The 23,061-nt window shown below is 46.5% G+C and overlaps 1 protein-coding gene across 3 annotated transcripts in view; it reads left to right on the top strand.

The window, feature by feature from the left end:
• Nucleotides 1-10,628: 10,628 nt before the first annotated feature.
• The window catches only part of Narf (nuclear prelamin A recognition factor), a 21,029-nt gene continuing 8,596 nt past the window's right edge, over nucleotides 10,629-23,061 (top strand). The window contains exons 1-5 of one of the 3 annotated variants that reach the window (XM_005407191.2): nucleotides 10,629-10,780; nucleotides 11,632-11,712; nucleotides 14,820-14,963; nucleotides 16,856-16,988; nucleotides 19,565-19,699. In XM_005407191.2, coding sequence (XP_005407248.1) covers nucleotides 10,754-10,780; nucleotides 11,632-11,712; nucleotides 14,820-14,963; nucleotides 16,856-16,988; nucleotides 19,565-19,699 — 520 coding nt within the window. In that variant the 5' untranslated portion in view covers nucleotides 10,629-10,753. Of the gene's footprint in view, nucleotides 10,781-11,380; nucleotides 11,477-11,631; nucleotides 11,713-14,819; nucleotides 14,964-16,855; nucleotides 16,989-19,564; nucleotides 19,700-23,061 lie in introns of those variants that run through there. The other 2 variants (XM_005407190.2, XM_005407192.2) reach the window with 2 other exon arrangements.

Genomic DNA, 23,061 nt, shown 5'->3' with positions numbered 1-23,061 from the left:
TATGATGGAGTCATTGGGGTTTCATCTTCACTCAGTAATCATCTGAGAAACCCTTGATGAAGTTTCTCAGCATGCAGTCCTGGACAGTGGGCTTACCCTGACATTTACCCGTACTGGATCTCTAAGGTGTGTATGCTGTGAATGGTGGCACAACAGACAAAAGGTGGATGCCCCTCTCAGAGGGAGAGAGAGAGAGGGAGACCAAACTGGTGCCCGTCTGGCCCCTTGCCTCTAGGCAACATTGCGACTGTCCGGGCTACGGAGAAGTGTTGCTTAGTCTTCCGTTATGCTCTGTCAAGCCTCCAGAAAGAACTTGCTGGGAGTTCCCAGTCAGATGTGTCCGAGGAACTGCAAGTTAGGGCCCACTCAAGCTCCGTATCTCTGAGACTCAGGGGAGGGGTTGTTAGCCATGGAGTATAGATGGAATGGTCTATTGCTTACACTGTCCAGGCACAATCAGTCCACACATTCACATGCAGGCACACAAAGGCTGAAACATTCCATCCCCAGTCCCTGGGGCAAAAATCTAACTGAAACTGAAACTGTTCTGACTGAGGCTAGTGAAGAGTAATCAGGTCCTCTCTCATCCATGCTGGGTTGGTAAATGACAAACTAAGGGACTTCCCAGGGCAGTCCTACCTTGTCCGAGGGCCAAAACCAATCATATTCCATTTCCATTTATTGGTCCAGCAAGTCTCTGCTGTTGCACAAGGGCTCCTGTTCCTTGACTGTCCAGGAGACTCCAAGAAAAGGACCAGAGGGCACACCCTTTTGTCTGCAGGTCAGAGGGCGAGCAGGCCTCCACCAGTGACCCAGTCAGTCAGCATGGCATTTTCCCAGTCAGGGAACCAAGAATGTTACAGAATGTGATACCAAACGGAACGAAAAATGCTCTGCACCAAGGAGTTGGAAGGCAACACACTTTATTATGCCAGCAGGCTGATAGGGGATCACTCCAAGAAGAACATGAAAAGGCAAGCTATGCAGTTTTTAGGTCACAACAGGTCACTGAGACCAAACCCCTAGCCCCAGGGATCTCTGCTCAAAAAGTCAAGCTTGTATCTCTTACTTGGGCATTGATATTAGGAAAAGGTGCCGCACGGACTCCAAATATACCTTTCTGGTGCTACACACCCATGCAGCAATCTGAAAAGAGAGGAGCTTGCTGACTAATAAGCAATTCTGAATAAAACACAAGCAGGAAATTCTACAGCTCTTAAAGGTAGTATGTCTTCCCAACCTGGTCACTGTCATTCATTGCAAGGGACCCCCAAGAGACATATCTAAAGTCTCTTAGAGAAATCAAAAGGCTGGTAGAGAGGCAAAAGGACAGAACCCTAACCATTAAAGGTCAAGACCCTAAACATTAAAGTAGTCCTTCCTGAAAAGATTCAAGAGAAAGGTATAAAAATCTTGCACAAGGAATGCTCACTATAATTTTCACAGGATTAGGATTAAAGCTACTCTTGTGAACTTCTGGAAGACCTGAGGTTCCTCTTCGAAAAGCAAGGCTCCAGCACTGCTCTGGGGATCATAGAAATCTGACCTGCTGCTCCTCATATTTGTGCTGTATATCCCCAAACTAATCGTAAAATTACTTTCTTTCTCCCATCGAACAGAAAACCTCAACAATCACTAACGCTCCTCTGCTTGTCTTCTAATAGTTTTTCTTTGTTCAGCCCAGCCAGTGAGCCACAGCTGCCCAGAGTAGCTGGAGATCACATGATCCCCAGTAGGGAGAGGGTACAGCCCCTTCAAGCAGGAAGTAGCCATATGAAAACAGCTTTGAGAGTAAAAACTAAATATATGCAAAGATTTCTATATAGCTGTGATGCTAATATTGCTAACCTCATAGAATATTAAATTATATATTTGTGTTTCCCAAGTGTACAGGCCTCAAAGATGCAAACTAAAAAATATCTGACAGTATACCTGAGTTCACACATGGTTCTTTTTGGGAACAATTTGGTCTTCTGACAGCAGGATTTGGCAAAATTTTGCTTCTGTCTGCAAACTCTGCATGGGAAGATGAACATGACTGTGGCCATCTTCCAGAACTACGGAGTGAATTAAGTTAATGAACCAAGTGCCACTGTATTACACTCATGTCTTCCAATTGAAGTTGTTTATGGTGATAACTGTTTTCAGGCTCAAAGGCTTTCCCATAATTGTGTTCCAACTATGGATGAAATGTTCATGCCAATCCAACATAAAATAGCCACCAGATGCTGTAAATACTTCTTCAGGTCTTATCCTTACGTGACTAGTAGGTAATTGTGTTATAACAGTCAGAGGTACTCAAACACGAGACAATATTACTCTAAAAATTAAAGGTTCGACACTAATAACCTACAAAACACATCTATAGAAAAGTACATTCTTCTTAAATGACACTCTATTAAAATATAACTTATTTATTTATTTTGAATTTTTTTGAGACAGAATCTTGATATACACACAGTTCAGGCTGTCCTTGAACTCACCATGTAGCCCAGGCTGGCCTTGAACTCCTGGCAATCCTCCTGCCTCAGCCTCTCAAGAGCTGAGATTATAGGTGTGCACCACCAGGTCCAGCAGATATAACAAATTTAGATAAAAATGCCTTTTCTTTTTTTTTTGAGACAAGGTCTTGCTCCATAGTTCAGGCTGGCCTTGAACTCACTATGTAGTCCAGGCTAGCCTGGAACTCATGCAGACCCTCCTGCCTTGGTGTCCTAAATGCTGGAATTACAGTGTGCCACCACAACGGGCAATAAGAATGTCAAGCTTTATGTCATTTAATATCTTGTAATTAGATAAATATAACTGCCTAAAAAGTTATTCTATACTAAGTTAAAATATACTCACACTATATAAAAGTTTGAGAAATAGTATTTCTACTTTTCTATCTGGATTCCACATTTTTACTTTGCTTTTTTTATAACACCTGTTTGGGACATTTCCAGTTTGTCTGTTTACAAAGGCTCCTGACTCAGTATTTATAATAACTCAACTAGAATTTACATTATCAGTATTTTAAGTATCAATGTCAATAATATCATTTAGTTATATACTATTATTATTACTTTAGATATCAGCACTTGGGAGGCTGAGGCAGGAGGATTGCTGCGAGTGCGAAGCCAGCCTGGGTTACACAGTGAATTCAAGACCAGCCTGAGCTACAAAGTGAGACCCTATCTCAAACAAAAGCAATGCAGGAATTCAGTCTGGACAACTGCATTTTCCACTTTTAATGAAATAAGCAAATAGTTTATTTCTCAGTGTGTTGACATGATAAATTACATTTTGCTGCTATACTATATTTTTAAAATATTAAAAAAAAGGACTGCACACATAAGTAAAGTGCCGGTGGTAAACCAACAATGACAGATCAGGGAGCCAGTTAAATTGTGGCAAGTCCCAGGGAAAAAGACTCCCTGAAAACATCATAAAACAAGCTGGACATGCTGGTGCATGCCTGTAATCCCAGCACTCAGGAGGTTGAGGCAGAAGGATCTTTGCAAGTTCGAAGCCAGTCTGGGATACAAAGTGAGCTCAAGGCCAGCCTGAACTGCATAGTGAGACCTGCCTCAAAAAGACAAAAACAAAAAACAACAATAAAAAAAAAAATCATAAAACAAACAGCGGACAAAGGCCCACAGGTACCCATCTTTCCAGAGCCCCTGTGCCAACTCCAAGGCAGCTTTCTCCTTTTCTGTTTTGCTCCTTACAAATAAAGCACCTTTCTTTCTTAAACTCTGTCCCTTTAATTCATTACTGGTGCTGAGTTTACAATCCCAGTTAGCTGCTCATCACAGCAGCACTCACCCCTGATTACATTCTGATCCATGTTGTGACTTTGCTGTATAAATTACCCCTAATGGAGGCAGATATGGTAATGTATGCCTGTGATCCCAGCACGCTGGAGGCTGAGGCAGGAGGATCTCTGTGAGTTTGACCAGCTTGAACTGCAGAGACCCTGTCTCAAAAAAATGCATATGTATATATATATATATATATATATATAACTCCTGAGAAAAGGCCTCAGTGGCCACTTACTCAGAACCCTTCCTAGAAATACAAGAGCTTTTCTTCACTCCTTATTTCCAATAAAACTCTCCTAACTTCTTCCTTTGGTTTGAGACTTCACACCTTGATGTTGTGGGACCATGAACACTGCACCTTTAACATCTAACACATTGGGAGTTATATTTCTGCTATATCAGGTAAAGTAAAAGACATGAAATAAGTACAATATTCACAAGGAGACTGTTGATCTGATTTTCTTTTCGAAGCCCTAAGCATTTTTTAAGCTATGTCCCAGCCTTTCTGTTTATTTTGAATCAGTCTCACTAAATTGCCCAGCCTGAGCTCCAAATTGCCTTCCTCCCACCTTCATTTAGCAAGTAGCTGGGATGCCAGCTAGCCTTAGGCAAAAGAAAAAAAAGAAGAAGAAAAGGCAATGCTGGGGTTGAACCTAAGCTCTTTATACTGAGCTACATCCTCAGCTCTTATTATTTTTGAGACACAGCATAGCCTTCCTAAATTGTTAGTTGCTCAGACTGGGCTCAAACCTTTCCATCCACCCGCTTCAGCCTCCCAGAGTGCAGGGTTTACAGGTCTGCACCACCTCACCTTGCAGCCCTAGGCAATTCTCAGTGCTAAATTTGCATTTCCAAAGGTTTGATTCTGGGTTGAAAAAAGGGAAAAACTTGAATCTCACAGCACGGGACAACTTTTAGGCCCTCCCAACAAGGAAAAGCCTTCCTTAGGCTCCCTTTTGCTTTAATTTATCACAGGTTCTGGTCACTTTTTTCTTTTGCAGTACTGAACATTGGACCCAAGGTCTTTGTGCTGAGCTACCACTGGAGCTAGTGCTCCAGCTTGTTTTTTATTTTGAGACATCTGGCTAAATTGCCCAGGATGGGCTCCATCTTCGAATCCTCCTGCCTCAGCCTCTCATAGTGCTAAGATTATAGACATATGCCAGCGTACCTGGTCCAAGTAAATACTTTCTTTTTGTTGTTTTTGTTTTTGAGATAGGGTCTCACTAAGTAGTTCAGGCTGGCCTTGAACTCACTATGTAGCCCAGGCTATAGCCCACCCTCAAACTCATGGCAATCCTCCTGCCTCAGCCACCCCAGTGCTGAGGTTACAGGGATGCCTCAGTACCCTCCTTGGATGATTTCTTCTGCCTGAGGGTTGCTGATCTCACCACAGGGTGCTCTACAAGTGAAATAGGAAATTAGAGTGTGATGCAGAACTGGCTGCAGAAGTAGGTGTGACAGGTTAATTACAAAATCCTAGACACAGGGACAGAACGGTTCCCAAAAAATTTGTGCGTGGACTTCTCACAAAAACTCATGCTGATTTTCCATAGGGCACCTGGACCTGGCCTCAGCCAGAGGAGTGCAGAATCCAAAAAGAGAGATACTATTAAGTGCTCGCTACTGTGCCTCTTCACCTTAGCCCGCCCTCATGCCGCAGAGTGTACTCCTCTTCCTACTTTTATTTGACCCAAACCTGCTCCACAGAGCCTGTTTCTTTTCCTACCTGTCAGAGCATCAGACTAATTTGTTATCAAGGTGCATAAACATGGGTCTGTTAGATCCACATTTATTCTTTAGAGTATTTCTATTGAATTATCAATTTTAGTTTATGAGTTTTATTATATTAAACAATGAGTACCTAACATGAAAAAGTCACAAAAATAAAGTATTGAGTTTTTAGTATTTATTATTTATAAAAAAGCATAAAAATTTTCAACATCAACTGGTTTTTGGTGTACAAAGTATAAAAAAGAACTTCAGAAATAAATTCCCATATGAGCTGCAATGAAAACACCAATAGCACGCTATAAAAAATAATAATCTTTACTTCAATTATCACACCTAAAGCAGTCTGAATACACGACAACAGCACGTTCCATACATACACATTGCTTACACTGACAGCACATGTCTTTTGCTTTCCTGGCCCTTTTTTTTTTTTTGGTTTTTCTCCGGTACCGGGAACCAAACTCACGACCTTGCGCTTGCCAGGCAGGCGCTTTTGCCGCTGAGCTAAATCCCCAGCCCCTTCCTGGCCCTTTTGTAGGACACACTGACATCTCAGTGATCTTACTGGGGCTTTTTGTTTGTTTGTTGGGGTTTTGTTTTTTGCCTTTTATTTATTTATTTATTTGGTACTGGGAATCAAACTCAGGGCCTTGTGCTTGCCAAGCAAGCACTGTCTTGCTAAGCTACATCCCCAGCCCTTGTTTTTGGTCTTTTTGAGACAGAGTTTAGCTATGCAGCTCAGGCTGGCCTTGAATTCACTTTGTAGACCAGGCTGGCCTCAAACTTGCAGCAATCTTCCTTTTTCAACCTCCCCATTGCTGGGATTACAGGCATGCGCCACCACGCCAGGCTCAGTCTTGCTGTTTTGTCAGGAAGTTCTTATTATATTATACAGTGAGTGTGTAGTTAACAGGAAAATAAAATATCAATGAAATAAATTATTAAATTATCATGTACTGTGTGTTTAGACATCAACATTTTCACATCAGCTGTGTACTTCCTTATAAAACCTAAAAGATAACATTGGAAATAAAGTCCTATATGAACTGCAATGAAAATACCGATAGAACACTACCACAAAAATAAGCTTTGCTTCAACTATCACACACAAAGTAGTCTTCACACATGACAACTGCATGTTCCACGCACACGTCTCACTTACACTGACAGCACATGTGCTTATTTTTCCTTTCCTATGTGGCAGTCTTGTCATCTCTCTTCCCATTTTGTCAGGAGCTTCCTTCTATATTGTATGCACGCACTTAACAGGGAGATCGGATGTCAATAAAATACAATATCAAGGATGTAATGAGTGCTTAGACTAGACATCAACATTTTTCACATCAGCTGTTCACTTGCTTACAAAACCTAAAAGATAATATCAAAAATAAAACTAATGTGAGCTACAGTGTAAACACAAACAAAAGTCTACCACAGAAATAAGATTTGCTTCAACTGTCACACCCAAGGCAGTCTTCGCATATGACAACTGCCTGTTCTATACACAGGTATTGCTTTACATGGACAGTACATATGGTTTTTCTTTCTGTACTTTCTTGTAGGGCACAGTTGACTTTTTTGTTTTGTATGCCTGTTGTAGCAGGGCTTCGTGATGCTGCACCTGCCTGTTCACCTATCAGCTCACCAGGGTGCTCCACAATTCTTTTGTGTAGTTCCCTGGTAGAAACATTTTGTTTTTCCTCTGCTGTAAATGATCTCTTATGAGGTCCAGTCCCAATCCTCTTCTCTGTGATATTTTATGTCAAGGGCCATTCCATATAATTTTGGGGGAAAAATCGTATCATAATTAAATTGTAATTAGGGGTTGTCTGAGGCCTAGTATCTTTGTCATTTGAGTTGGCTGTGGTATGCAGAAACATAACTCCAGGTGCCTCTGGTCACAGTTGAGGTCTCAACCGTCCCATGATGTTGCGATGCTCTGGGGCAAGATTACATTAGCTGAAGACATCCTGGTTCCTTGAGAACTGAGTAGTAATAAAAAAAGGTTTCATCTGGAGGAAAGGACAAACTTCTTATTAACCTGCCATCTCTCCCCATCATCCTCATCAACATAAAATCCTTATTAATTTAAAACACCATCACCCTCTGAGTCATCCAACAATCCCATCATTTCCTAATGTAAATGTCAATAATAAATCAATAAATACAAGGTTCTGGCTGCCTTGTGGCCCCTTCTTCCCCATGAACAACTGGCCATCCTGGATGCGTGTTTTATTGCTACTTGTCTCTTACTCTTGCTTTTTGCCATGCACTGTAACACCTTGCAGGAAATTGTGGATTTACTGCACAGGTCCAGATAATTTTTCACTTTTTATTTTCTTTGCAAACTATCGGTGTATTTATGCCACACGCTTAGGATCAAGTAAAATACAGCCATTGGCCAATGGTTTGTGTTTCAAGTGACATCACAGTTGCCACATAACTCATCAACATCTATTCCATATTTGGTTTTGTTGAAAGTTTCCATTTCAGGCTTCTGTTTTGTCGAGGTTTCCCTATCAATATTTCCATCATGGTGAAATGTTGACATCAGCAGTACCACTTTGCTTTTCCTTTGCCATACATGAGGCTGTAATGAGACCTCAGTGAAGCTAGCCTGTTTTGATTTTTCTCCGGTACCGGGAACCGAACTCACGACCTTGCGCTTGTCAGGCAGGCGCTTTTGCCGCTGAGCTAAATCCCCAGCCCCAGCTAGCCTGTTTTGAGAACAAGGTCTCATTAAACTGCTAAATTGCCCAAACTGAGCTTGGATTTGAGATCCTCCTGCCTCAGCCTTCCAGAGTGCTGGGATCACAGGTGTGTGCCACCATGCTTAGCTATATGGGCCTGTAAGGACAAGAGACTATCTTTATGCCCTTCCTCTAGTGTCCAATAGCCAAGGTCAAAGCCCCTGGGAGCATCATATCCAAATGAGTCTGTCAGAGGACACTAGTCCCTTCTGGTTGCCAAATTCTGTGGCATCAATCTGGCTTCATTCACCAGCCTGCCATCAAGAATGAGAAAAGCCCTAAAAGTGAGAAAATGAGTTCACTCACACTTCTGCGGGCAGCAAGTCTGCCCCTGATGTGCACTGGGTTCTTCTGGTGCCGGGTGTGTGTGTGTGTGTGTGTGTGTGTGTGTGTGTGTGTGTGTGTGTGTGCGCGCGCGCGCGCGTGAAAAACCAATCCACAGCCATGAATGCATAGATGGACCAGCCTGGCCTGCCCACTGGCCCAGGAAAGAGAATGCCAGGTTCTACTGACATTTCCTTGGCTCTCAGCATGAGGAAGGCGGACAAGCAGCTTGCTTTTAAAACTCCACACCGGGGTACTTGACGGCATATGCCTACAATCCCAGCCCTGAGGCTGGAGTGGACAGAGCCAAATGAGTGCCTCAGTTTGGGTATATACTGAGTTCAAGGCCAACCTGAACTACATAGCAATACTGTCTCCAAAAACCACAAAAGGAAAGAAAGAAAATAATCCTTCCTATCAACTTCACATTTTCACATTTCCATTACAGCACTTCACGTAAGTCCTGCTTAGCCGTCATGAATTTCTTGTAGGAACAATAATTGCTCTTCCAACAGAGCGACCCCTGTCTGAGACTGATGATTTCTTAGTTCATTTATACTTTGCAAAAGCATTTACTGAATGTGAGGCAAGAGAATCGTGAAGTGAAACTCAGCCTGCCTAAGTAAATACAGTACAATACAGATTAGCCAGTCTTTGTAAATACTTTGATTAGTTCACTGACAGGCTTCTACAAAAGAAACCGCATGTTACCCTAAAAGAATTGAAGCTGGGCATAGTGGCACACGCCTGTAATCCCAGCACTCAGGAGCCTGAGACAGGAAGATCGCTGCAAGTTCAAGGCCAGTCTGGGCTACAAAGTGAGTTCAAAGCCAGCCTGAACTGCTGTGAAACCGGCTCAAAAAAAAAAAGAAAAAAAAAAAATTGAAACTTTCAAGCCAGGCGTGGTGGTGCATGCCTGTAATCCCAGCCTCTGGGAGACTGAGTTAGGACTGTAGCGAGTCTGAGGACAGCCTGGACTGCAAAGTAAATTCAAGGCTGGTCGGGCTTGAGATTGTGACCCTGTCTCAAAAGAACAACAACAACAAAAAAAAAACACGAATTGATACTTGGCTGGGCATGGTGGTGCACATCTATAATCCAAGCACTCTAGGAAGCTGAGACAGGAAAATTGCAAATTCAACCCAGCCTGGGCAATCTAGCGATTTAGCAAGACTCAGTCTCAAAATTTAAAAAGAATTGGGGATGTAATTTAGGTAAAAGGTCCTGGGTTCAATTCCCAGTACCAAAAAAAAGAGGCGGGGGGACATCCTAACCAGACTAGTTTGAGTGGATTTGTTGTTTATCAAAATCAGCCACTCCTAGGAAGGAGCTAAATCAATAAAGGAGCGAGGTACTGTGGTACATGCCTGTAATCCCAGCACTTGGGAGGCTTGGGCATAAGTTTCGCCACAAGACCAGTCTGGGATGCACAGCAAGACCTTGTCTCAAAAAACTTTAAAAAAAATTTTTTTCTAAAAATTGTTCTTCCTTAAACCGGAACGTGTACTCGGTAAAACCACCTGCAGCTGAGCAGAAGCTCAGGCGCCTGCGCGTGCGCACGGCCGCTCCGCCGAGCCTACGTGACAGGCCTTGAGTTAGTCATGGCGTCTGGCGAGGGAGGCGCCAGCTCCGCCCACGAGGAGTAGCAGAGCTGACAGACGCCGAGCTGACAGCGCGGCTCGCCAGGAAGGTGGGCTTTGAGCCGAGAAGCCCCAACAGCCCCGACTCGGCCTCCTCCGATGGCCCACTCCCTCTCCCTTCCGCGCTCTCCATTATGGAATATACCGTCCGATCCGCGAGAAACGGAAACCGACAGTGCCCACCCGTGCAACTTCTGACGGGGCTTCTAAGGTCCGCCCCGCGTGCTCTGAGTAGCTCAGCGTCCGAGCCTGCCCCCCTGAGAGTCCTCATTGGCTGAGCAGAACCGTAGGGGTGGGGTCCGCAGCGGCCTCAGCGGGTTTCTTAGTGGCCCAAGGGTGTGGCTCTTCCTCTCTAAGCACTCTCATTGGCTGAGTGGGCCTTTGGGGTGGGGCCGCTCCGGAGCGAAGACAACAAAGGCGGCGGGCGGCGGGCAGCTGTGTGCGTGTCTCTTGGTTCTCCCATCCGCCGAGGCGTTCTTGCCTCCCTCCCGCCCTGCTCCAGATGAAGTGTGAACACTGCACGCGGAAGGTGGGCCGCGGCGGGCGGGGGCGAGACAGGGCGGGGGCCGAGGGCGAAGACCGGCGGCTCGGCCGGCCCGACAGGCACGGGGGCGAGCGCCGCGTCCGCTGCGAGCCACGCCGATGCCCTCCGCGGCTGTGCCCGCGCCCTCCTGCGCGCGCAGCCGGCGTGGGCGGGGGGTTGCAGGGGTGGCTCCCACCCTCGGGACCTTAGCGTCCCTAGTGACGGGGAGAACTCTTTGAAATGGAGAGGGAAGCGGGAACCCCCGGGCCCCGCACCGTCGGGCCGCCGCACTCCCGCGCGGTGATAGAGGTGGAGCGCGCCGCCAACCCTGCTCTGTAACGGGGTGTGGGGTGCAGGGGCGTGAACCCGGGCGCCTTTGCACTGAATTGCATCCCAGGCCCTTTTTTACAACAGGGTCTTGCCAAGCTTCCAAGTGGTCCCGAGTGGGCTCAAGTTTTGAGTCCCCCTGCCACAGCCTCCCAGAGTGCAAGGATTACAGACTTGTACCGCCGCACCCGGCTATAACTTGCCCTCTTTTTGTTGTTGTTTTTCACTTAACACTATATCAGAGAATTGCAGTCATTCTGGTTCATGCTTTGTATGAACTGCGTCGTACGGTAAATGTCCCTGTGTCTGAGGAAGTCGCACGCTAGCCTGGTGGGGGAAGGCCACACCACTTGGAGTTCATCCTTACCGCAAATGGTATGGATGGAAGAGTGAATGTGTGCATATAGCTGCTTTTATTTCTGTAAAAAAAGATTTCTGGACTGGATCTTAATATATATACGATGTGTGTGTTTTTAAAGAAGAACTAGGTTAAAAGTTACGCTTTAACAATATTCTCTTCCCTTTTTAAGGAATGTAGTAAAAAGACAAAAACCGAGGATGAAGAGGATGTGTCAGTTGATGCACCGAGTCTGGCCCAGGAGAATGGTGAGGCAAGTGGATTGTTCAGTTTTATGTCAACATAAAGTAAGGGGCTGCTGCTGTTTTTCTTCTGTTTGGAGGTCCATGTCATGATGCATGGCATTGCTGGAAGAAGGACTGAAGTACAGCCTGGCATGGTGGCGTACACTTGTAATCCCAGCTGTCCGGGAGGCTGAGGCAGGAGGATCACTGAGTTCAAAGCCACCCTGGGCTACATAGTGAGTTCAAGGCTAACCTGAACTACACAGCAAGGCCCTGTCTCAAAAAAAAGACTGAAGTAAAATTGAAGCTGCTAAAACCCACATGTAGAACTGTCCACCAACACCCCACAGCCTGTCTTCTCAACCACACTAAGCCAAAACTCCACTTTAGCAACAAAAACATGGTGGTATAATATTTAAACCTCAAATCTGTTGTGTGTAGTGTATTTGTGTGTATTCTGGGAATTGAATCCCCAGGTGCTATACAACTGAGCTACATCCTGGCCATTTATTCATCCATTTGTTTGTCCATCCGTCCATCCATGGGTAAATGACAGGGTCTCGTGCAGCGTAGGCTGGCCTCTAACTTGGAGCAATCTTCCTGCCTCAGCCTCCCAAGTTGCTGGGATTACAGGCATGCACCACCACTCCTGGCCCTTTATTCTGGCCTATTGCCCAGATTAGTCTCAAATTTAAAATTCTCTTGCCTCAAATTGGGCATGATGGAGCACACCTGTAATCTCAGCGCTTGGGAGGCTGAGACAGGAGAATTGCTGCAATTTAGGGGCAAGCCTGGACTACACAGGAGACCCTACATCAGAAAATTTAAAAAAAAATTTCTCCTACCTCAGCCTTCAAAACAGCTAGAACTATAGGCATGTGCCACCATGCTCAGCAAAACCTCAGATCTTTTTGATGGAAACTGCTGTTCTGTAAAATGAGCGTTGAGATAGAACATCTATAAAATAACTTAAATTTTGTGACTAAACTTTTGCTTTAAACAGCTTCTTCTCTCATTTAGTTCTTGCTTTTGAGTCCTCCTTAGCTAGGAGTGATGGCTTGTGTGTGTTTGTTCTGTGCTAGGCTTCAGGTGTGCTCTCATGTCGTGCTTACGTGGGCAGGTGTTTGAGGTACGCCCCACAAGTGTTCCCCATTCACAGAGAATGGTATGGTGTGGGGAGGGTAGAGTCACTTCTTTTAGAAAATCCTAGAAGCCGGGCATGGTGGCACACACCTGTAATCCCAGCACTTGGGAGGCTGAGGAAGGAGGATCGTTGCAAGTGCAAGACCAACCTGGGTTACAAAGTGAGCCGAAGGCCAACCTGAACTACATAGCAAGACCCTGTCTTAAAAAGACAAAAGAAAAGAAAAAGAAAATCGTAGAAGCCAGGCATGGTGGTACATGCCAGTAAATCCACTCAGGGCAGTTGAGACAGGAGGATTCCAAGTCCAAGCCTAGTATGAGTAACTCCTACCTTGTCTCCAAAAACAATTTTTTTTTTGAGACTGTCTTCCCTCTGTTGTTCAGGCTGGGCTTGAACTCAGTATGTAACCCAGGCTGGTTTCATGCACAGCAGTACTCCTGCCTCAGCCTCCCGAGTGGTGGGATTACAGGTATGTGCCACCACACCCAGCCTCCCTAGTCAAAATTAAAATTTTCTTTCTTTTTTTTTTTTTCACTGAGACAGTCTATCTGTGTGGTTCAGGCTGGTCTTGTACTTACTGTGCAGCCCCTGCTGGCCCCAAACTCTTCCAAGTGCTGAGATTACAGGCATGTGCCATGCCGGCTAAATTCAGTAGTTCTAAGGTGCCATTTAACCTGACAGGCCTCTACCTGGTTACCCTGTGTGCCAGCGTTGTGGAGACTGAGGTTTACAACCAGCAGGGCAGGAGACAAGCTCACTGAGCTGGCCACCAGCAGCAGAGGGGGGACGTGGAGCCGGGAGACATTGGGGGTGAGGACTGTGTAGCAGCCAGTCCTAGGGGCCCTCCCCATGCCTGTCCCTGGTAGCATCAGCTCAGACAGAAATGTAGCAGCCCAGGCTTGGTCAGCATGTGGCCAAGGAGAGGCCCAGGTAGGTGGCATGGGGAGCCGTGGAGGTGCTCCTTGAGGAGGGGAAAGCCTCAGGTATGTATTGGGGTATTTGGGACTGGGGACATGAGCAGCAGGTGTGAGCTGCTAGAAGCAGGGGGAGAAAACCCCAAAGCCATTTGGGAGGCCTGGTGAGCCAGCCAGAGGTTTGAAGTGAGAGTGCACCAGCAGGGAAGGCCGGCTGCTGCGGAGTGGGTGATAAGAGCCTGCAGCATGCAAGAGACAGGAGGGGACAAGAAGGGAGGGTAGTGGTCCAAGGTCCAGCCCAGGACCCTGAAAACAGCTCTTGAGGTGTTGAGGGTCACCCAGGGCCAGCCTGGGTGGACCTGAGCACCAAGGGGGCTTGTGAGGAGAGACCAGGCAGACAAGGGCGGTGTTGTGGACTGCTGGGAGGGTTCTGCTGTCGAGTAGAAAGGTGGTTTCTGTTTTCGCAGATCTCTGGGGACTGCTGAGGCCCAGAGTACAGAGGCCTCTGTAGGAAAGGAGAGGAAAAGGGGTCAGGGTGGCTGAGGTTCTGTGGTGTCAGCATCCAGGTGAGAAGTTGCTCTGCGGAGGTGGAGGAAGGGCAGGTGTAAGCAAGCGCCTGCAGTTCAGGCCTGAATGGCGAAAGGATCTGTTACACAGGCATTTGGAGAACCTGAAGCAGCAGGGAGCTGTGCACGGTGTCCTGAGCCTAGAGGGCAAGCACTCAGCGAGCCATGGGACTAGGGGAGCCCAGGGCTTGCGTGGCTGAGGAGGCCGGCAGGAAAGCCCGCACAAGGTCACAGGACTGGGGAGGTGGCTGGCACGCAGGAATACCATCTACACATGGCGGGCTGGCTCTGGTTCTGCCCTTGTCCTGTACATGGTTCTCTGGTGTCCTTGTGGGCAGGATGCCATGCCCTGTGTGTCCCCCTGCCCCTCCCACACGCAAGCTGCTCAGAGCAGACTGTTGCCCCACATACCAGGCCTGGCCCCTGGCATCATCCCCGTTTACTGAAAGGTGTTTTGCTGATACCCTTCCTAAAGAGCACATGTTAACTCCAGGTGTTGATTTCTTCCACAGAAGGGAGTATTCCATAAATTGGCTGATGCCAAGATACTGTTGAGTGACTGCCTAGCATGTGACAGCTGCGTGACTGCAGAGGAAGGAGCCCAGCTTTGTCAGCAGAATGCCAAGGACTTCTTCCGGGTCCTGAACTTTAATAAGGTATGGTGCCCAGGACACTTGCTGACAGTGGGCCTGGGGAGCCAGTCTGGAGGTGGGCGTGCATGTCAGGGTGAGAGATATCTCCTGGTACATAGAAGTCTCTGCTGCATCATCAGAAGTATATTCAGTTTCTCCCTGTGCCACCAAAGTCTCCTGCTGCAGTACTCCTCCTGAGCCCCCCTCCATTCCTGCAGAGCCTCACTCCTTCGTGGCCCAAGGGCCAATGAGGGGATCTCCTTTTCTTTCTAGGAGGCCTCAGTCAGAGCAGATCAGGTAGCAGCACCAGAGCTCATGGACAGCTGAGGCTGTATTTTTTTGTTTTGTTTCGTCCGGTACCGGGAATCGAACTCACAACCTTGTGCTTGCCAGGCAGGCACTGTGCCACTGAGCTAAATCCCCAGCCCCTGAGGCTGTATTCTTAGAGATGAACCAGGGTGCATTTGAGAACAGAGGGCCAGGTTGAGGTGTTAGGGAAGTGCAATCCTCAGCCTCCCTCCTCCACTGTGTCCCTGCTGGCCTTTCTCACGGAACTACCAGTGTCACTGACTTTCAGTAAGATAAAAGGGGAAGAGCAGAAGGATGACAGCACTGGGGGGCCTCAGTTTATGGTGCTTTCCTGGGAATGGACATACTGTTTCACAGGAATGTTACCACCTAAAGGAAAGCCAAGCAGCCTTCCTGTCATTTGCCACCAGCCCTCTGGCATCTGCTTAGACAAGCCATTCACCATTTCTTATGGTTGCAGTGGAAATGTGGTTTCTGTTGTAAACATTAGTGGTGGCTAGATGTATCCTTTCTGGTGTGTGGCTGCCCACCAGTGGTGGTCTGGATGTGCCCATCTCAGCTACGCACCCTCCCTTCAGAAAACAGCACAGCTGCATCGTACTGTGGAGTCGGCTATGATACTGCAGTTCATCTTGGTGCACTGTGTGGGACTTGATTCTACAGCACCAGTTGTCTTTTGAAAGGCCTTAAAAGTGTGCACATCACTTAATGCTCCACATGACACAGATGGACAGCTATATCCAGCTGTCCCACCCACACTTGATATCAGATTCACAATTTAAGCCGGGTGCAGTGGTGCCCACTTGTAATCCTAGCACCCTGGGAGGCTGAGGCAAAAGGATCACAAGTTGGAACTCAACTGAGCAACTTAGCAAGTTTGTGAGACCCAGTCACACAATAAAAAATGTAAAAAGGATTAAATAGCCACCAGGTGTGGTGATGCAGGCCATAATCCCAGCACTCAGGAGGCAGAGGCAGGAAGATTGAAGCAAGTTTGAGGCTAGCCTGCACAACATAGTGACATGCTGTCTCAAAAAAAAAAAGTTTAAAAAGGATAAAATATAGCTCAGTGCAAAGGTCCTGGGGTCAATGCCAGTAGCCCACCCCCCTCCCAAAAAAATTCAGGGGTACTCTAAGCTACATCCCCAGCCCTATTTATTTACTTATTTACTCATTTGCAGTACTGGGGATTGAACATGAACGTAAGACCTTCACGTTGAGCTATATCCCCATCCCTTTTTTATTTTAAGATAGGGTCACACAAAGTTACCCAGGCTGGGCCCAAGGTTACTTTTATTTATTTTGAGACAGGGCCTGACCATGTAGTTGCCTGGCCTTGAACTCACTATGTAGCCCAGGCCAGCCTTAAATTTGTAGTGATCCTCCTGCCTCAGCCTCCCAGAGTGCTAGGATTGTAGGTGTGCACCACCACACCTGACCTAACTTCATCTTTAATTGTATTTTTTCTTCTCTTTTCTTAGGTTTGCTAGTATTTATCTGTTGGTCTGCACAAAATCTGTTGGGGTCTGTTCTGAATCTTTCATCAAAATGTCTCTCACTCGTAACCAGCGCATACATATATGACATTATTTTATTTCTTCCTTTAGAAATGCGATACCTCAAAGCACAAAGTGCTAGTTGTGTCTGTATGTCCCCAGTCTTTGCCTTATTTTGCTGCTAAATTGAACCTCAGTGTCACTGATGCATCCAGACGGCTGTGTGGCTTCCTGAAGAGTCTTGGTGAGTGGCCCTCAGTGGCACTGGGGGCAGATGGTGGGAGGATGCGAAGTGCTCCTTCTCTGGAGCACAGTCTGCATGGGCAAGAGGGATGGCAAGCCTGCAGGAGCATCTCCTAATGCAGAGGACCCTGTCCTGAGAGGCCTGCTCCCAACCTCCCGGGGACGCGAGGATGTCGCTTACCCCTGCTTGCCCCCATGGGTGTTCTGTTGCAGTAAGAGCTGACCCCTCCCAAGTGAGGGAGGGAGGGAGGCTCCCACACACGCCCAGCAGCCTCCACATGCATCATGCATGCATGCACACACACACAGAGAATGTGTTTATGTGCCAATCACATCTGAAGTGTTTGTGCCTGGTTTCCCAAAGAAGCTCTCAGCCAGATGTGGTGACACACGCCTGTAACCCTAGCACTGGGGGAGACTGAGGCAGGAGGATTGCCATGAGCTCAAGGCAGCCTGAACAACAGCAAGACTTTGTCTCAAAAGAAAAAAACCCAAGACGCTCTCCCGAGAGCAGGGTGGGGAGGGAATAGCTGCGTGCACTTTATGTGAAGAGTAAGTAAAAGGTGGTCAGTTAAGAACGTTGTCAGCTGGCAGCACTCTGAAAGCTGAAGCAGGAGGATCCAGTTATTGCCTAGAGAACTTAGCAACATAGCGAGGCAGTTTTTTGGTCTCAGAATTTTTTTTTTTTTTTTGGTTTTTCTTCGGTACCAGGAACCGAACTCACGACCTTGCACTTGCCAGGCAGGCGCTTTGCTGCTGAGCTAAATCCCCATCCCCTGGTCTCAAAATTTTAAAAAGGGAGGGTTTGGGGATATAGCTCTATGCAGAGGCCCTGGTTCAATTTCCAGTACCACCGGAAGAAACAGTATGGCAAGTTGGGTGTGACAGCACACCTGCAGGCTGAGATAGGAGATCGAGTTAAAGGCTAACCGGTGCTGTACAGTGAGGCTCTGTCTCAAAAAACAAAACAAATACAAAAACCGACCTTAGCTGTCCACACTGGAATGATGCTGCCTAAAAGATGGGCTCACTTATGCACCTGCGCTCATGTGAACTGGACTCACCGCACCAGCCGTGGCATCCATCTGTGTGCAGTGGTGTCCATAGGGCCCTGGGGTCACAGCTTGGTAGTCAGCAGATAGGTGCAGAAAAGGAGATTGTAAGTGATCAGCAAATGAGACTTTATACACAATCGTGGCTTTTTTAACTGGTGACACTGACTAGGGATTAAAAAGAAGGCCTTCATACTGAGCCACATCCTCAGCCTTTACTTTTTAAATTTTGAGGCAGTGTCTTACTAAGTCACCAAGCTGCCCAGGCTAGGCTAGAACTTGGCGATCCTTCTGCCTCAGCCTCCCAGAGTGCTGGGATAACAGGCAAGCTCCACCACACCTGACTCCATAATGGCTTTTTAAAGGTGTATAAGTACTGGGGATTAATAATAAAGTCAGTGCTTAGAATGGGCACCAGCAGAACAAGCTCTAAGTATGAGAAGTAACGGCATGGTGGACTGCACCCCCCACCTGAGGACATCACAGTCATGGCTGCATGCTTCAGGGAGCCTCAGGCTGGCCTTGCTGACCACAGACCAATGTTGTTGGCTTCTGTAGTGTCTCACTGTGAAAGACGTTTGAAATACATAATAGAAGCACATCACTTGGGAGGCTGAGGCAGAAGGATTGCCATGAGTTTGAGGCCAGCCTGAACTACATAGCTAGACCATGTCTCAAAAAAAATGTATATTACAGGTTTAATGAAAATATCTCCAGTGAAACTAATTTCTTCTTAAGACAGTACTTTAAAACTTACGTTTTTTTTCTTAGGTTTTTTGAAATGGTCTTGCTGTGTAGTTCAGGCTAGCCTTAAACTCACTATGTACCCAAGGCTGGCCACCTGCTCTCAGATATCCTCCTGCCTCAGCCTCCTGAGTGCTGGCGAACAACAAAAAAAGTAAGCCAGGTGCAACGGTGTATGTCTAAAGTCACAGCTACTCCAGAGGCTGAGGCAGGAGGATCACAAGTTTGAGGCCAGCCTAGGTAACATAGCAAGATCCTGTGTCCAAATACATTTTTCTCTCTCTCTTTTTTTTTTGTTTGGTACCGGGAATCGAACTCACGACCTCATGTTTGCCAGGCAGGCACTGTGCCGCTGAGCTATATCCCCAGCTCAAATACATTTTTTAAAGGTCTGTGGTGTAGCTCAGTGTTAGAGTATACGTGTGATCAATCCCCTGTACCACAAAGAGAAAAAACATGTAGCCAGCTGCAGTGACACGTACCTGTATTCCCATCTTGAGAAAGCTGAAGCAGGAGGATCACAAGTTTGAGGCCAGCCTGGGCAATTTAGTGAGATACTGTCTCAGAAAAGGCTGGGATATAGCTCAGTGGTAGAGGCTTGCAGTGCAGTCCTGACCAGGTGCCATCAGTAAGAGAAGAGGGGCTGGCTTGCAAGACAGGTGCCATAGAACCTGTTCCCTAGATCTGTCTCCACGGAGCAGCAGAAATGAGTCCACTGGCAGGCCGGGCTAGGTGTGTGCTCATGCTGTGCTGAAAACCACCCTCTTCCTCTTTCCTACAGGGGTGCACTATGTGTTTGACATGACGATAGCTACGGATTTCAGCATCCTGGAGAGTCAGAAAGAATTTGTGCATCGATACCATCAGCACAGTGACGAGCAGCGCGTGCTGCCCATGCTGACGTCTGCCTGCCCTGGTGAGGCCCATTCCCTGGAACTCAAGCTGGGGGAGGCCTGGCGTGAGGGCTCGGCTGCCCGGTCTGCTTGGCCTCATGGACCAAGCAGGATTTTGCCATGTGCGCACATTGTCTTGTCCACCAGTGTATCTACTACCTGGTTAGTTTGGGGATGGCCTGACAGTTGAGGTTTTTGGTGTTTTGTTTTTGTAGCACTGGGAATAAAAAATAGTACAGTATTATCATACCAATTATGTGCCACCAAAGGTGGCTCAAGCTGCCTGTTGGGACAATCGTGCGTGTACCATGGTGCTTTCAGCCAACAGAACAGTTGAGTTCAAACCGGAGCCACCTGGCAGCAAGACAGAGTTACGGCTCTGTCGTGAATGTGTTAAACCAGTGCTGGTATGCTAGCTGGGCATTGCACTTCTGAGCCACACCGTCAGCCCCAATTAAGGTCTTGTATCATTTATACACACTTCTGAAATTTCTGAGGCAAGCATTATGATATTTTTTGTGTTTTGTTTTTGGTGATACTGGAGATTGAACCCAGAGCTTTTGTTTTTCTTGTTTTTTTTTGTTTTTTTTTTTTTTTGGTTTTTCTCCGGTACCGGGAACTGAACTCATGACCTTGCGCTTGCCAGGCAGGTGCTTTGCCACTGAGCTAAATCCCCAGCCCCTTGTTTTTCTTGTTTTGTTTGTTTGATTTTTTTTTTCCCCGTACCGGGAATCAAACTCACGACCTTGTGCTTGCTGGGCAGGTGCTGTGCCGCTGAGCTAAATTCCCAGCCTCAACCCAGAGCTTTTGTACTGAGCTACATCCCCAGTCCTTTTTAAAATTTTTTATTTTGAGACAACGTCTTGCTGTATTGCCTAGGCTGGGCTCAAACTTGGGATCCTCTTGCCTCAGCCTTTTAGCTGCTGGTTTTGGAGGCATGCACCACCAAGCCTAGTTTAGGGTCTGTTTTTTAGACCATTCATTTTTTAATTTTTGTTTTGTTTTGTTTTCCAGTACCGGGAATCGAACTCACAACCTTGCGCTTGCCAAGCAGGCGCTGTGCCGCTGAGCTAAATCCCCAGCCCCTTTAATTTACAGATGTTTTAATTACACTATTTTTAAACTTGTCTAGATCACTCTTTAATTAATTTTAGTTGGTTCCTGAAGTTTTCTTTTGAAATAACTCAGTAATGCACTCTGAATAACTTAACAGAGGCACTTGTTGTTTGTTTTGCTCGTTTTTTTTTTTGTTTTGTTTTGTTTTTTTGTACCAGGAATTGAACTCATGACCTCAGGCTTGCCAGGCAAGCATTTACACCACTGAGCTATATCCCTGGCCCTGCTCTTTTTTTTTAAGGCAGGTTTTTGCTATGAAGTTCAAGCTGGTTTTGAACTCAATACCCCAGGCTAGCCTCCAACTGGCAGTGATCTTGCTGCCTCAGCCTCCTGAGTGCTGGGTTACACACATGTACCACTGCAGCCAGCTGAGAGTAAAGGTTTACTTGCTGCACTGTTCAGAAAGCTGGGAAGAGGGAGGTCTGGGGGTTACTTCTTGCTGGTGGGAGCTCAGCAGTCACACGGCAGCATAGGCTATCACATGGCAAGGCAGAGTGTCTTAGTTCAGACATCCACTTCTGGGGCCCCACCCCTATGGCTTCCTTTAGCCTAAACTAGTGATGGTAAACCTTTTAGAGATGAGTGCCCCCACTGCAAAATCCAAAACCCATTTGTTTATCTCAGAATACCAACACTGCAATTAAACCCAAATAGTGAGGTTTTAGTTTAAAAAAAAAAAAACAGCTCATACATTTACGTCTTTCATCTTAAAAGGAAAATAACATGCATTTTATAGGTTCACCACCACTGGCCTAGATGATTTCCATACATCATGGTTGGATTAAGATTCCACCTTTCAGTATCTCACAGTAGGGGTTAAATTTCAATGTGAGTTTTGACAGGGACATTCAAACCATATCAGGTATAGAAAATAATTATCACAGACTCTTCAATTCTGGAAAAAAGTGGAAGGTTTGGGATTAAAAATTTTTAAGACTGTGCATAAGAGAGGAAGAAAGAAATTACTACACTGGCAGATGATGTTCACATAGAATGACTCTACATACTCAGGTTCGTGAGTGTAGGAGACCTACGCTTCCTAAGCTGGCTGTAGGCTCTGCAATGTTCAGGGTTTTGTCCATGTTTCTATTCTCCCTTAACCTCATAAGGATTTCACATTTTTCTAGCATTATACATGTCAACCTTTAATCATGAGGATTATGAGTTCATAAAATAAAATGTTGGCATAGTTGCTGAGAATCTGGAAGTGCTTTCTATCCATTTATAAAACCGTGAGAAAATTGTCCCTCTCCATGAGGCTGCATTGGTTAACTCATTAACCAAGCTGTACTTCCCGTAGTCTTTGGCCTCTTCTGGTGGAAGGTGTTGGTTATGAGTTCCAGGTTCATGGCTAGTCTGGGGTTGGGACTCCCAAATCTTTGTGAGAAGTCTAAGGTGGACGTGGTGGCATGTATCTGTGGTCCTAGCTCCTCAGGAAGACAAGGCAAGAGAGTTACCTGAGCGCAGGAGTTCCACACCAGCCTGGCATCATAGCCAGCCTTTGTCTCAAGGAGGGTGGCTATTACTGGGGATTCTGGTTGGGATTCTGGTGGGGATCAGATTCAGCCCTTCCCTCATTCTGGATGTTTTTGCAGGGACAGATACCACCACAGCTGAGAGCTAGGAAAGCTCCTGGGCTCCTGGGTGATCTGTGGAGGTATCTGATGTTTGTGTCTCCATCTCCCATGAGCACCATTTTTTTCTTTTAAGACCCTACATAGGGTCTCACTGTGTAGCCCAGGCTGGCCTTGAACTCACAGTGATCTTCTTGCCTCAGACTCGCAAGTGCTGGGATTATACTTGTGTGCTGCTGTACCACAACCAGTTTGAGTACCTTTCTGGGGCCCATCACATGATGCTGCAGGCAGTGTGGCTTCTTAGCACAGGCTGTTGTTCAGATCTGCCCCACACAGGAGGAAGAGGCAGGCTCTTGGGGTTTTTTTGCATTTTTAAAATCTTTATTAGTACATTTTAGATATATCTAATGATAACATTCATCATAGAGAATTTATACCTGTACATGATATATCTTGCTGCTTTTTTTCCCATTCCCCTCCCCTCCCATCAACCCTTCTTCCCCTCCTTATTTACAAAAGCTTTGTTTGCATTTTTTTCTCCTATTCGAAGAGGCAGCTTTACAGCGTGAGAAACACTCATCCCTGTGTTCACACTGTGGTTCCAGTCAGCAGGGTAATGCAGGTGCTGTCTAAGCAACAGACTTCCTGTTCCTCGTGTGCAGACCCTGCTGGGGGAACCTAGGATGGAGCAC

Source organism: Chinchilla lanigera, unplaced genomic scaffold (assembly GCF_000276665.1).
Source record: "Chinchilla lanigera isolate Chin_1 unplaced genomic scaffold, ChiLan1.0 scaffold00105, whole genome shotgun sequence".
NCBI lineage: Eukaryota > Metazoa > Chordata > Mammalia > Rodentia > Chinchillidae > Chinchilla > Chinchilla lanigera.
This window is presented reverse-complemented; position numbering and strand designations above follow the sequence as displayed.